General features: G+C 63.3%; 1 protein-coding gene across 1 annotated transcript; it reads right to left on the bottom strand.

Moving 5' to 3' along the window:
- Window positions 947-13,800, bottom strand: ZNF316 (zinc finger protein 316). Its single transcript, XM_018040816.1, has 6 exons — window positions 13,691-13,800; window positions 9,428-9,734; window positions 9,099-9,217; window positions 8,293-8,419; window positions 7,705-7,818; window positions 947-5,118 (listed from the first exon to the last, which is right to left on the bottom strand). Exons 2-6 carry the CDS (start codon window positions 9,705-9,707, stop codon window positions 2,792-2,794), a joined length of 2,967 nt encoding a protein of 988 aa, XP_017896305.1. The 5' UTR covers window positions 9,708-9,734; window positions 13,691-13,800; the 3' UTR covers window positions 947-2,791.

The following is a 15,026-nucleotide window of genomic DNA, read 5'->3' as shown; positions in this document are numbered from 1 at the left end:
GGTGTCAGGAGAAAAGGAGGAGGATGGGAAGATTCAAGCAATAAAGGTTAAGTGGAGACCAGAGGGGGCTCAGGACCTCACAGTTCTCAAAGTGCCGCCTTTACGGCCCATGTCTCATGGGGCCCTGGGGGCTTCCGATCCTCCTTGGCCATGATGCGAGATGCTAGACTGACATTTGTGGAATGAATCAGGACTCCAGAAATTTGGAAATCCTCTCAAAACCAGGAGGTAGTCTACCTTTTCTTATATAACCATCAGGATTGCCTTATTTCCCCCCTAAAATCAAGTATCTGGCTGGACAACTGTATGCTCTATCAGGGAATAACTTTTCTGAAGAGCCGTTAAGCTCCTCAGGGCCATCCAGTTTACACTAGGTCTTAATGTCCATCTGCTACTGATATACTGGGTTCTGTTCTGATGCTTCCAAACCACATTTGAAAAGAGAATTGACTTCATAGTTCGTATTTTTCAATTCCCTGGGGAAAGGATGGGAGGGTCAGGTCTGGGCGCTGGGACACCGTGTGGTGAGAAATAAACGAGTCAGTTCAAAGGAAGGCGTCTGAGGTGCAGGGAGGTGAGCTCTGGCCTGCACAGAGCAGGTGAGCCTGGATAAACCTGTGTGGTGCTGGGGCCTCAGGAGAGAGGTCTGGACCGCCAGGAACGGGGCCTGGCCAAAATAACCCTAGAGGCTATATCCCAACACAGGTGTGCGTGTTACAAGGAGTAGGTGGCAGTGTGGAGGCCCGCTGGGGACTCCCGCAAAGACCTGGTGGACACGGGCGGCACGGGTCGAAGCTCTCTTGGGCTGACTCCGCACAGGCCAATTCTAGGTTCTGAAAAGAGACACTCCTAACATCATCTGCAGAAATAAGACGGGCCTGAAGCCCTGCAGGGCCTCCCTGAGGGGCCAGAGAAGGGGCAACAACACGGAGTCCAGGCACAAGGCTCGTTTGTCCACTCTTTATTAAAGCTAGGTCCTTCCTCCTGCCAACAGCTGTGGGGCAGGGCTGCAGGTCTGTGCTCAAAGGCTGGGCCATGCAGGATGGGCATGGACCGGACCCTGGCCAAGCAGGGCTGGCCCACCTTGCCCTGGGCCCTTCCTGAGGCGCCTTCCCACAGCGGGAGAGAGGCCAGGGACAGAGGGCACCAGCCAACACCGCTGGTGCCTCCCTGGGAATCCCTGTCCTCCTCACCCCCCACCCCACCCACTCCACCCCCATCGGCCAGGCTAATTCTCACCACCACCATCCGGCAGTCCAGGCCCTCCTCCCACCCACCGACTACGGTGACTACGCTGCCTCCTACTGCCCAGCCTCTAGCAGTCTGGCTGCCGGCTCTCAGGCCCCACGGCCACATCTACACTAACACAGAAGGGACTAGGTCTAGAAGAGAATAAGGGTGCTTCAAAATTCCGGTTTTCTGGCCCCACTCATATTGGCCAAAAAAAAACATCAAGGTGGGGCGGGGCAGGTGTCTTGCAGGTGACCTAGTGGCTCCAAACGGCCGGCCTGGAAGGTGGGTGCTGGCCACGGGCCTTGCATAGTTGGATTCTTGGTCAGTCACTGAGCCACGGGCTCAGGTCGGAACCCCCAAGGTGGATGGCTTACCGCCCACTCTGTGAAATGGGAATCTAAACAGAAACACTGCTGGCTTCTAGCGTAGAAGGAAAACAGAGGCAGAGTGAAAGGAGCCTGGGGTGAGAGGGCTGGGCGGTCACAGCCCTAATCATGGGATGTTAAGAAACGACCTTGCTACCGACCTCTGTCACTTTACGCTGGGTTATTGGATCTAAGCGAGCCACGGGCTCAGAAGAGCAGGGCCCTGTATGTCCCGCCCCCGTGCAGGCAGAGGAGCCGGGGAGCCGAAGGCAGCGCTGTGGGGGAATCTCTGAGTGCGTGCCTCCAGCTGCCCAGGGTAAGGGCACCAAAGGATTCCAAGGGGGAGTTAAGACTAAACCCCACGCCACCAGGCTGGATCTCGGCGCTCCAGTGGGGTGAGCAGAGTGAGGACCCTGGAGAGTAAGGCTTCAAGGTCCCTGGGGACCCTGTGGACACCTGCTACCCGATCCTACCCCACCTTGCATGGGGCCACGGTTTGGTTTCTGGCTTTTTTCTCCTCCTTCCAGATTCTTCAGGCCATACAAGCACTGGAAACAAATATCCGCGGTCACAGAATAAAAGCTTTCCCAGGTGCATCTCTGCTTCCCCCACCCCGGATTAGGGAGGAACACCGTCCTCTGAAAACCCACGAGGTCTCCCCTCGCCACGCACAGTCCTTAACGTTTCCTGGACATACTCTGAAGGGCCAGGAGATCCCTGAAGTCTCCCGCTGAGGAATGGGAAGAAGTCGTCAGCCAAATCCCTCGACCACCCCACCCTCCCTTGACGCAAGGCCTTCCCCTCCCTCGCCGATACGTTAAACCCCCGTTACTCACTCACATGCCACCTCTCCCCTGGACCACCCAAATCGAACCCGGGTAAAATAAATAACATCGCCGGCCGTCCCCACCGCGTGGCCTCACCGCATCGATCCAGGGATGTCGCAGTCTCCCATCGGGGTGGCCGCCCCTGCCCCATCGGCTCCGCGCGCGGCTCGCCTCGCCCCCCGCGCCCCCCGCACGGCCATGCGAGCTCGGCGGCCGGTTCTCTAGGGCCGAGCAGGAGGGAAGCCTGAGGCCGGTGCACCGGGGCTGAGGGTAAGGCACCGCACCAGGCTGGGGCCCTCAGCATCCCCCGAGGCCAGAGGAGCAAAGGGCCGGCGGCCTAGCGGCCTGCGCCTCCGTCACAGGCCCTCACAGGATGGTCTCCTCGTAGACGCCCGAAGGCCCCGCGAAGGCGGCCGTCGGCTCGGAGCCAAAGCTCGTTCCGCCCGCGAACTCCAGCAGGGTACTGCCGTGCTCCTCGGGCCCGGTCCCTGCGCCCGCGCTCGGCAGCCCCTTGGCGGGCGCCTCGGCCTTGGGCACGGGCGCCGCGGGCGCCTGGACCGGCGCGCCCGCCGCGCCGCGGTGCGTCTTCATGTGGGTGAGCAGGTGCGAGCTCTGCGAGAAGCGGCGGCCGCAGTTGGCGCAGGCGTAGGGCCGCTCGCCCGTGTGCGTGCGCTGGTGCGTCACGAGCACCGAGCGCTGCGAGAAGCGCTTGCCGCACTCAGGGCACGGGAAGGGCCGCTCGCCCGTGTGGCCGCGCCGGTGCTTGGCCAGGTTGGAGCGCTGCGCGAAGCCGCGGCCGCAGTCGGTGCAGCGGAAGGGCTTCTCGCCCGTGTGCGTGCGCCGGTGCCGCTTGAAGTCCGAGCTGTGGCCGAAGCCCTTGCCGCAGTCGGGGCAGCGGTGCGGCTTCTCCTCGGCGTGCGCCCACTGGTGCCGCGTCAGCGCCGCGCTCTGCCCGAAGCGGCGGCCGCACTCGCCGCACGCGTAGGGCCGCTCGCCCGTGTGCGCGCGCCCGTGCGCCGTCAGGTGCGCGCGCCGGCTGAAGCCCGCGCCGCACACGCCGCAGACGAAGGGCTTCTCCCCCGTGTGGCCGCGCACGTGCGCCGCCAGGTGCGAGCCACGGGCGAAGCGCGCGCCGCACTCCGGGCACGGGAAGGGCCGCTCGCCGGTGTGCGTGCGGCGGTGGCGCGCCAGGTGCGAACCGTACACGAAGCTCTTGCCGCAGTCGGCGCAGCGGTGCGGCCGCTCGCCTGCGTGGTAGCGCTGGTGCTTGGCCAGAGCCGCGCGACGCCCGAACGTCTTGCCGCAGTCGGAGCAGATCCACGGGCTCTCCTCCTCGGCTAGCGCGGCGGGTGCCGGCTCCGCCAGCAGCCCCCCGACAGCAGGCCCGAACGCGCGCAGGCCGCTGGCGCCTCCAGGCCCAGCCCCGCCGCCAAAAGGGTCGCAGGCCAGCCCGGTGCCCTCCACCAGGGAGAGCCGGCCCCCCAGGGGTCCGGGCAGGGGGCGCCCGTCGGCCGGCAGCCGCTCCCCGAAGTCCGGGAGGCCCAGGATCGGAAAGCCATCCGGGTGGAGCCAAGATTTGGGGTGCATGGGAAAGTGGAAGCCGAGCGGGTGCGAAGAAGGGCCTTCGCCCTCCCCCAGGCCGTTGCCCAGCCCCAGAAACCGCCTGTCCGGTTCAGGGTCGTCCTTGCTCCGCGGGGTGGGTGCCTCCACCGCCGCCTCTCTCACCTCGGCTTCTCCCTCAGTCTCTCCGTCCGCCTCATCGATCTCGGGCCCCTCCAGCCCCTCTGGCCCTGCCTCGGCCTCCTCGGGCCCCGCTGCGGGCCCCGTCTCACTGCAGGGCTCCCGCCGAGGGCCCTCGCTGCCCGGCTCCGCACAGCCGCCACCCCGTCGATGGCGCTGGAAGTCGGCGCGGAGGCGGAAGGCCTGGCCGCAGTCGGGGCAGCAGTGGGGCCGGTCGGCCGTGTGCACCGCCTGGTGCCGCGCAAGCGCCGAGCTCTGGCTGAAGCTGCGGCCGCAGTGTGGGCAGGGGTAGGGCCGCTCCCCTGTGTGCGTGCGCTGGTGCGTGACCAGGTAGGAGCGGCGCCCAAAGCCCGCGCCGCAGAAGGCGCAGCGGTAAGGCCGTTCGCCCGTGTGGATGCGACGGTGCGTGACCAGGTGCGACTTGTACACGAAGCGCTTGCCGCAGTCTGGGCACGGGAAGGGCTTCTCGCCGGTGTGCGTGCGCTGGTGGATGGCCAGGTGCGAGCGGTACACGAAGCCCTTGCCGCACTCGTCACAGCCGAAGGGCTTGACTGCCGCGTGGTAGCGCTGGTGCTTTGCCAGCCGGGACCGGTGTGGGAACACCTTGCCGCACACGTCGCAGGTCGTCTCCGGGCGCCCGGCTGGCGCGGCCACCGCGGCTGGGAACGCCCAGGGCGCCAGGAGGCTCGTACCCGGCTCCCGGTCCGGCAGAAAGGGCTTCGACTCAGACCCCGGGGCCAGGACCCCGAGCCCGCCGGGGTCCAGACCCCAGCCCTCCGGAGTCTGCGCAGAATCCGAGTCATCAGGGCCCCAGGTCCCAGGCACATCGCCCACTCCGTAGGCCGCCGACCACAGCCCCGGGGGCTCGTTCTCCTCCTCTGCCACCTCTGCCAGGAAGTCTTCATCGTCGTCCTCCTCATGGTCCTCTATGTCATCAGTCCAGAACCAGGCCCCTGAAGGCGACGAGAAGACCACAGGAAAGGTGAGAAGACACCGTGCCAGCAGCCCCTTACCGGCTCCTGCAAGGAGCTGTTTCTGCGGGACACCAGGCTCCCGGAGCACCGGGCGGAATTCAGGGTGCCTCCGTCCCTACCCCAGGTAGGAGGAACTCTGCAGACAGGAGATTTCTCCATCCCTCCCAGGTGTTCCTTCTCTTCTGGAACTTGCCTCACATGGCCTCAACTAATTAATCCCTTTTCCACAGCTCCAGCTCCCTCCAGGGCTTGCCACCTCGCTGAAGGACAGGGACACCTACAAAGTGGGTGGCGTCGCCTGGGGGCTCCTGTGAGGCCACAGGCCAGAAAACCAGATTGAGATGCCTGCTCTGTTTTTCCCAAAGCCCCCTCTCTCCTGGAGAACCCCACCTCCTGGCCTGCTTGGTCCAAGGCAGCCAAGACCCCAGCCCCAGCACGGCCAGGTCACGGACGACTTGACGTTTTGAGCACCTAAGCTTTGCTCAGCATCTCTCCAGCTCTGGGTCCCTCTCCCCCAGCCTCAGGCTCCCACCCCCAGGGCAGAACCAAGAAAGGCTGCCCTGAGCAAGGACCTAAAGGGCCTGGAGGCCTCAGCTCTCTGCACTCACCCTAACTATGCTCTGGTTATTCTGCGGGCAGAGACGAGCCTCCCTGAAGCCTGTTTGTTTTTCTTCTGAGCCATTGTGCACTTGAGAAATGGTCCCAAACTGACTAAGACTGGGTGAGCTACAAACATCTTCCCATCATAGAAGGCCAAGGACCCACTTCAGGACCCTGCAATCCCGTCCCTCCTCCACCAGCAGTTTCCTGATCTCACCCTTCAGTGAACAGTGCAGACAGAGAATTGGTTTATAAATGGGGTGATATGCCTGCAGTCATGATACACCCAGGAGAGAACTGGTATTTACAGAGCAGGCGCTATGTCACATAAGGAACCTGGCCCGCAGCACCCCCGGTGCTCAGAGCACCTGTGTGCCACCTTCCTCGGGTGCCCTCTGCCTGCGTCTGTCCGCCACGGCCACGCACCATGCAGTCCACCTCAGAATTCCAGCACCTGGAAGGATCACTCCAGGTTGTGGTGGGGACAGGGCTCCCCCCGTTCCCAGATGCAAGCCTGTTTGGGATCCGAGTGAGGACCCATCAGGTCTACTGGTGAGGCTGGAGCCGGGGTGGAGGAGGTGCTCTGACAAAGGGCTTGGGGCTTTCTCCACTGCCTCTTCCAGAACCCACATGGGGAGTGGACAAGTGCACCCTGGGGAAGGGAGCCTGGCACCTCGTCTCCCTGACACTTCCACTCCTGAGGACTCTGACACCAGGTGAGGACTGCCTCAGCCGGGGCCATGTTCCAAGCCTGACAACCTGCCCATACTTCTCCCCGAGACATGTGGAGAAGGCGGACACACCCAACCACGTGTTCAGAGACCAGCCAATGAAGACCTGCAGTATCTCTGTCCCCAGGTGGCATTTCAGAGCTGGACCCCTGAAACAGGGCACACCTCCTGCTAAGACCCTCTGAGAAACATCACCTACATCCCAGTCTCAGCCGGGAGGCAGCAGCAGCATTTCTCACCAGCCAGAGGCCCGCCCCCCAATTCTGAAGGCCAGGAGACATTCCCACAGGGACCCAGAGAACTCGGGGATCCAGGGCAGGAAGGCCAGCCCACAGCACAGTGGAACGTAAGGCCCGCGGCCTGAGCCCACCGTGGGCGAGTGACTGAATCACTACTTCAAAAGCTGAGTTCCTCCACTGTCAAGTGAGACCAATCGTTCCTCCCCTGCTATTTCACAGAGCTGTTATGAGAATAAACAGTATACGAGGAAATACTCTGAAGAGTATACATGTAGGCACAGTGCTGTTTGTGTCTTCCTGTATTTTATTTAAAACATCTACACGCTGCTCCAGGTACATGAGTGGCATGAGACGTCCGGAGCCCGCACAAGGCAAGCATCACCCAAGACTAAAGCCAAACACACGCACTGTGCCCGGGCCTCCACTGAACCTCCCGACCTCCCAGAACAGCTCACAGACCCCGCGGGGCACCTCCATAGAACCAACAGTCCGACAGCCTCAGGGCAGGAACCTACGGGTTTCCTTCAAACTCTTTATTCTCCACAGGACTACAAAATGAGGCCCAGAAAGCTGGAGCAACAGAGCCGGGTCCGGGGTCTCAGGAGAAATCCACTACCCTGAACACTGGCCTCTGGGACGCTGGCCCCCGGTCCCAGGCCTCCCAGCGAGAGATGGCCGAATGGGTGGGGAAGCCACGAGAGCTGACCCTCAGGCACACAAAACCTACCAGAGGGCAGGGCAAGGAGACAGCATTATTTTTAAAGACTTGTAACAGGAGCCTCGAGGTTTGCTACAGACTTCCCAGCCCTTAGGCCTCTGCAGACTGGAACCAAGAGGAGCCAACCCTCAAAGGCAGGGATAAGCCCCTAGCGCTGTGCAGTCCCCACAGAGCCCCCCAACAGCACAGACCAGCAGCACCAGGCCCCTCTCTGGGGCTGCAGCAAAGGTGCAGGCTGAAGGCTGCCAGAAAACCTACGAGACTGTGTAACGCTCACCTGTGTAGACGCCAGTGACGATGTCTCCCTCCTCGGGACGGGGGCTGTCCGGGACCCACGGCTCCTCTCCCTGCTCCAGCCGGAAGATCAGATCCGGCTTGGGGACTGGGTATCCTGGCCCAAAGAGAACAGGCGGCAGCTGCAGGGCTGTACTCGCACCCCGACCCGCACAGCCCTGCCTCCACCACTCCTGTCCCATCCCTTCCAGAACCTGCCTCCCCACCTCCCCGCTGGAACTCCCACAACCCCAGCTCCCCTGCCAAGCCCCATCCACAGCGGGCCCCACCCCTCTCCTCTGCCTCCGGACTCCGCTGCTCAAGGCCTCTAAGGGGAGCACAGAGACCAACACAGGACCAGCCGCTCCCCAGGACGTGGAACCTGGGCCATGGTGCTGCCAGGCCACAGTGAGCCCCCCACGACACACCCTGGCCGGAAGCCAGGCTGGTCCCCGGGGCTTCCCTGGGAGGTGAGGTGGCACCAGCACCCCCTTCTCCAGGATCCTCGGGCTCCACAAACCACCCTCAGACAGCTAAGCCCCAGGCAGCCGTCAGGCTAGCATGCCTCCTGCGGACAGAGGGCTCTGCTCACCCAAGGACACCAGGATCCCATAGTTTTCCCGCATGACCTCCTTGTAGAGCTCCCGCTGGTCTGCGTCCAGCCTTTCCCACTCCTCCAGGGAGAAGTACACAGCCACGTCTTCAAAGGTCACCAGCCCCTGGGAAACAAAGCACCCTGGCCACTGTCCTTCCCTGACCTGGGTGAGAGGCAGGGGCACACCCCCATGAAGACAGGACAGGAGATCACTTCAGTGGGAAGTGGGCTCACCCTGCAATGTGGGGCTCACGGGGACACAGCCCAGCACCCCATCACTGGCGAGCCTACAAACGCCCAATGGAACTAGGGGCTCCCAGGCCTCGCCCAGGCCAGTGTCATTCAGCAATCAGGACCTCAGGCTCAGAGAGGGAGATCGCTCAGCTCAGGTGGGGTGGCATGGGGTCTCACGCCGAAGTCCCAGGACCACGACGCCCAGGACCCCTCGGCTGTGCTGCATGGCCACCTCACCCCTCCCGAGTCACTGTCTGCCTCGAGCCAGGGGTCACATCAGCAGTGTGAGAGCTCACGCCGGGGTGGACAGCTGGCACCAGCAGAGTGTGGGCACTGGCGCCCAATCAGGACAGTGGCCTGGGAAGGGTCAGGCCCAGGACAGCAGAACCATAACCCCTGGGCTTCGGACTAGAGACGGCCAACTGCTTCCCGCGGCCCTGACCCGGCTCACAGCTGGGGCTGCCCTGCCAGCAGGGGGTTTCCGCAACAGGAGGTGCGGATCCCGTCCCCTCCCCCCGCCCCGGAACCCCTGCCTGGTTAACTGAGCTCCAAACCAGGGGGCAGCTCACCTGAGACCCAGACGTCAGGGAGTCGACCTCGTCCTCGTCCTCCTCCTCTTCGTCCCCCTCCCCATCCCGCTCCAGGTCCTCATCCCCCGGCGTGGCTGGAGCCCAGGAGGCCTGCAGGGCTGAGCGGAGAGACTCTTGAGGGCCGAGCTTTAGCCTCGGACGGACACGTGTCCATCCAGCCAGGATGGGCAGCTCCTGGCCACGCCCCCTTTTCAAGTGCGGGGCGCTGATCCCGCAGCCCCAGCTCCACCCTGTCCAAGAGCTCTTCCCGGCTGCCCCCTAGAGCACCCCCGAAACTTCCTCCCCAGGGGTCAGCTCCTTTCTCTTACCCTTTTCCTGAAGGCCCGGCGACTCGGTGTCCCTGCCACCGCGGGGGCACTCCTGGGCCCCCGATGCTGGACTCTGCTCTTCTGCCAGCGCCGCCTCCACTGTGCCATCCACCTCCACATCCGCGTCCACCACCACCTCCACTAGCCGCTCCTCCAGCGCCTCCACCTCCTCCCCCTTTCCTTCCTCCTCGTCTTCCTCTTGGTCAGGACCACACTCCGATCCGTCCAGCCTCTCCAGCTGGGCAGCGGGCGAGTCTTGAGTCGTGCGAGGGGCTGCCATCGCCTCTGCCAGGAGCCTCAACTCGGCCTGAAACACAGACGGTAACGGTGAGGCGCCGCCCCTGCGCGTCTGCTCCGGGGCCCTTCAGCCCTCCTGGGGAGGCGGGGTTGCTCTGCCCTGAGGGGCAGGGCACTGGGCACCAGGACAGGAGCTCTTTCCATGATCTCAGGGGGCACAACCTAGATTCTGTCCCCAGAAATGCTGCCAAAGAGCCCCTCACTGTGACCCCTGATACTTGGCCGCGGCTCTTTCCTGGGAGCAGGACAGGCTTGCTGTGAACCACTGTGCTTTCTTGGAGTAAATTGGGGATTAATCCTGCATTTTTTATCCACAAGGATGTGGAAGCATAAAGTCCAGGCAACGTGCCAGAGGGTGGTCCAGCCTGTGTTTAGCTGAAAGGGTTGCGCACAATCACTTCTCGGCCTTTTGGCTAAGATTAAGTGAAAGGGGTGCACACAGCCTGTGAGGAACAGCCCACCCGATATATGAGTGGAGGAGATGCTCACCCAGCTCTGGACACTCAAACCTGGCAGCAGGGAGTATGGGAGCCAAAGTCTGAGCGTGCAGGCCACGGCCCTGGGCGGGGAAGATGAGACCACCCTGCCGGGAACACCTGCTCTGCCAAGCCAGCAGGTCAGGCCCCTTCGGGAGCAGGCATATGGCACAGCCCTCGCCCCTCGTGACGTCCAGGGCACCTAGAAAAAGCTCAGCAGGTCATGGAGATCTGGTTCATTGCTGGACCAGCAAAGGTGAAATAAAACGCCTGGTAACCCTGTTCACGTTTAGGGATCCGAGAACCCTAAGCATCGAGTCATCAAAGCTCCAGTGACTCACAGCACCTGAAACTCCTGTGGATGTTGCTGACAGCTCAGCCAGGCACTCGGCGGGGGGTGGGGGGGACACAGCCACACTGCCTGAGGCACAGAGCCTGGGGCTGTGGACCCAAGACGGACGGGATACCAGGAGCCCTGGGACCACTCCTCCCTTCCACCTGCGCATCCTTCACCAACCCCAGTGGAGCACTGGGGACAAGACAGAGGCAGGGGCTTTGAGTGCAAAGCGCAGAGGCTAAGGGCCATCAGCCAGTGTGGCTCATCAGTCTCTCAGACCTGAATGGGGTCACTTCCAAAGTGAGCCAAGCCTACTACAAACACAGCGACCCTAGGATCCTGGGCAGAGAGTGGGAACCCTGGAGGATGAGAGGATACCAGGGCCCACCCCAGCTCAGCCAGCTCTATCAGCACATGGTGTCCGCCACAGAACCCCTAAACCGGGACAGGGCCCACACAGAAAGGTGCCCCCCAGTCATAAGAACAGTCCAGACCACTGGGCACCTCCTAGGAGAAGTGCTCACTGATTAGCTCTTACCACAACTCATCATATCTCTGTTAATAAGGCAGCGTGAGCTCACTTTTCTTAAGTGCTCTGAGCTGCCACTTTAAAATCCACACTGTAATTGGGAGGGAACTCTGAGCATTCGCACAGCTCCTCCTAGAGACCGGGACCCAAGTCCAGGGGCACACCGGCACCCAGAAGCCACCTCTGTTCTGACTCTCACGCTGACCCCATTCTCGGTCCCGTATCCCTGGACCAAACGTGCCGGTCGTGGGCGCTACACCCAGGAAGGCTACCTCCGCCCCAGTCGCTCGCAGAGCCCGTGTCCTTGGGCTCTGCGGCTCTCTGGCCACGTGAAGGGGCCTGAGCTGTAGAAACACGTGCGTGCGTCACCTCGGCTGCCTGCAGAAGGACGGAGCCCTACTCAGCACTTGGTGTGTCAGAAACACTCGGCAGAGGTTTCCCAATCGCCACCCACCTCAGGCCCAGAGGGAGGCTCTTCTCATCCAGGCCTCAGGCTGCAAATTCAGGCTGAGCCCAGATGCCATGCCAAGCCCAGCAGAGCCCCTCCTGCCTAGCTCTCTCCCACAGCAGGCGCCCCCAGGCCCAGCCTGCACCTGAGGACTCGTGGCTTTGCAATAAAGTGACCCCGTGCTCGTTCCACCTCAAGACCTTTGCACATGTCGCTCCCGCTCCCTGGCACTCTCCTTCCCTCTTCACTGGGCCTTTGGAGGCAGCCCCCCTGGGCTCCTATGACATGCACAGTTCCCAGGACTCCGCACTCTCAGCACCTACATTTTAATACACTTATTGAATTGTCTGCTATTGCTTGTCTCCCCAAGCACACAGTCAACTCCAGGCAGGCAGAAGCTCCCTCTGCTCCTCTCTCAAATCTCTTCTGTGCCAGACACAGAGTGAGCACTCAGATATTTACCAAAGGAGTGATTCTAAAGTCTGCGGTCAATGCAATAAACATAAGCTTTTTAAGACTCAGTATTCTGGCCCCACTATCACGTTCCGGAACAGACTAACTGCTGTTGAGGGTCCTTCACCCTGGAACCCACTGGTGGTGCGTCTAAGGAGGTCAGGCCCCAAGGGCTCTTCTCCTAAGAGGTGCACCTGCTGGTGACCAGGGAAGGAAAGACCCGGCTGCCATGGAGATGGGCAGTCACCCTGCCGACAGCCCAGCCAGACATCCCTCCATCCTGGCCCAGCATCTGGAACAGAACGGTTGTGAAAAAGTAACTAAGTAACTTGGGTGCCAGGTTCCTTCTGCCTCCCCAGGCCAGGTATGTGCTGCACACTCTCCTCTCTTCTCTTTGCAGCCTGGCAGACCACCAGACACTCACCTCCTGGCATCCCACTCAGGTAAGCCAGGTAAGCAACCTGATCAACATAACCCCGCAGGTCATCCCAAGCCATTATTGCCTGGGAGGTGGGGCGGGGCTGCACCCTAGGGTACCATGCTGCAGAATTTAGAACAGGGTTGGGGGGGTGGTGACAAGATGCCTGCCCCACGGACAGCAAGTGGCAAACTTGGGAAACTTTCAGCAACTCTCCACTGAAATCCCATATCCAGGGAACCTACAGGGAGCAGCAGGAGGAATGGGTGGGCACAGGGGCAGCTGGGCCCCTTCCTACCCTCTGATGGCCTCACTGGCCACACCCGTTATTCAAGGCCTTCCAGGCTTCCATCTTCTTCCTTGACTACCAGGATCCTCATTGCTTGTCCACGATTTGGGCCCCTCTACTCTCCTGGTGTGCCCCTGGTGTAGGTGTATCCGCGGGGCCGTGCCCGCTGCCCAAAGGCAGCCCCTCACCTGGCAGCCAGCGCCCCAGACCTGCCAACACTTGTTGAACCAAACCCAGCACTAACCTCTCCCCACCCAGGCACAGCAGGGCCTGAGCCTGCATACCTCCCCTCTCCTCTGCCCACTGGGTCCTCCTCCAAAGGCCAGCCCCTCTCCCATCTCTGCGACCACACGAGGCAGCCCAGACCCCATCAGACCCCAGGAAGGACCTTATCCGATCCCAGGCATGAGCTCCGAAACCTGCCTCCTGGCGGTACAAGACTGCCCACCGGAGCCTCCATTTGCAGAGGGAAGACCCAGACAAGGCCCCCAAGGTCACTAAGCAGACTTGCCAGGGGCGCCAGCCCAGCCATCTCTACCCCTTCAGGGGGCTGATCAGGCCCCCGCCTCCTGCGGAAGTAGGGGCCAGGCCGTGACAGCCCCTCCTGGATGGGTGTGTCCCGGGGGCGGCCGCGGCCCAACCCCCGCCCCTCCGGCCTAGACCCGGGAGGGCACCTCCCAGGAGTCGCGCGCGTGTGTCCTCCGCTGCCCGCCTACTCCGCGCTGCCAACCCGGACCGACCCCGGGGGTCGGAGCCCGCCCTCATCGCGCAGGCCGGGGCGGGGGTCCACCGGCTGCACTGAGCGTGGGCGCGGCCGCCCAAGGCCAGGCCAGCGCGCCGCTCCGGGCCCCCCAACCCCAGGTCCAGACCGGGTCCACCCCGCCGCGCGCCGCGATCTCACCGCGGCCTCGCGCGCCGGCGTCGAGGGGCGGTGCGACCGCGACCCCACGCCCGCGCTCGACCCGCCCGCACCTGCCGCCCGCGCGCGCCGCCCGCCGGCCCAGCCGCGCACTCACCGCGCCGCCCGCTCACCGCGCGCGCCAGCCGCCGAGCCGCCGCCGGACACCCGGGCCGGGCCGGGGCCTGCGCGCCCCGCGCTACACAAAGTGACGGCCCCGGAGCTGCGCGGCGGCGGCGGCGCGTGGGCACCGGAAGTGCCGCCGCCGGGCTCCGCCTCGCCAGTGCCCACGGGGGGGCACTTCCGGTCACGCGGGGTCCAGCGCGGCCTCAAAGGGTCGTGCGTGGGGGGAGAGGACGCGCCCCTCGCGCGAGGGCGCCCTCGGCCCTGGGTCCGCGCGCTCGTGTGCACCAGGACCCCCGCCTTGGGGACCGCGGCGACCCTCCCCCGCGCTTTCCCAGGACCCAACCCCACCTCCGGGGACCCCCCGCCCCGCCCTGGCCCTGGAGACGCCCGCGGGGTGCCGGGCCGGACCGCCGCTCCCCAGAACCCGCGCAGCCTCCTCATTGAACCGCGATTCCAGGATCTCTGCTGAGCGCCAGAGCCTGCTGGCTCCATCCCAGGCCCCGCGATGGTGGAGGGGGCGGTGACCCCTATGAGTGGCCTCGGGGAGGCGTCGTGCAGGCCCGCGTGCCCTCAGATCCGGACGGGGCAGGGCCGATCCCTGCCGGGCAGGGGCCAGCAGGACAAGAGCAGGTGGGCCGGACGCCCACGGCTCGCGTGGGGCCAACGCTGGATGGAAGGTGGGGGTGGGGGTGTTCCCAGAATGGAGGAGGACGCGGACCGAGGGGGCCAGCCATTGGGCAGGGGTCGCTGGATGAATGCAATAAGCCCTCAGATCTGGAAACTTTCCAAGTGACCAGGAAGAGGGCCCGCTTCTAGGAAGGGACGTGTTCCCCCAGCAGAGGGAGGCGGGAGGGGGAGATGGCCGCCCAGGAGGTGTGAGAAGGTGAAGTGGGAGACTCAGGGGATGCCCACAGCCCTCCCCAAAACTTACCTGTATCTGCCCCCCACCCCGCCCCAGGGCCGCAGCTGCCGTCTTATGGTGACATCTTGCACCCACGGAGGTTGGGCCCTGGGCCTTGCCCAGCTATCATCACACTGGTACCATTTTTCTTCTATTTTCACTAATGCCCCATACCCCCACCCCTTAAGACAGGACATCAACATCCCAGTCTGACTGGGCTCTCAGAGGGTTCATACCTGCTTGAAGTGACAGCTTCTCCCCTCCAGACCCTTGGCAGTCTGGCTGTGGGTCTGCTCAGACCACGGAGGACTCAGACCTGCCTGCATAGGGATTTCCATCACAAGGGGGCGGAAAATGTAACTGTGTGTGGTGATGAGGGTTAACTAACTTACTGTGGCAGTCATTTCACAGTACACATCAAATCATT

Source organism: Capra hircus, chromosome 25 (genome assembly GCF_001704415.2).
Source record: "Capra hircus breed San Clemente chromosome 25, ASM170441v1, whole genome shotgun sequence".
NCBI classification, from domain to species: domain Eukaryota; kingdom Metazoa; phylum Chordata; class Mammalia; order Artiodactyla; family Bovidae; genus Capra; species Capra hircus.
This window is presented reverse-complemented; position numbering and strand designations above follow the sequence as displayed.

Excerpts from the sequence above, each read along its gene's own strand:
- ZNF316 (XM_018040816.1), bottom strand. The coding sequence starts at position 9,707 with ATGGCAGCCCCTCGCACGACTCAAGACTCGCCCGCTGCCCAGCTGGAG. Across the intron at positions 9,218-9,427 it reads GCCGGGCCTTCAGGAAAAGG|CCCTGCAGGCCTCCTGGGCT; the intron begins GTAAGAGAAAGG and ends CTCTCCGCTCAG. Across the intron at positions 7,819-8,292 it reads TGGGATCCTGGTGTCCTTGG|GATACCCAGTCCCCAAGCCG; the intron begins GTGAGCAGAGCC and ends TCTTTGGGCCAG.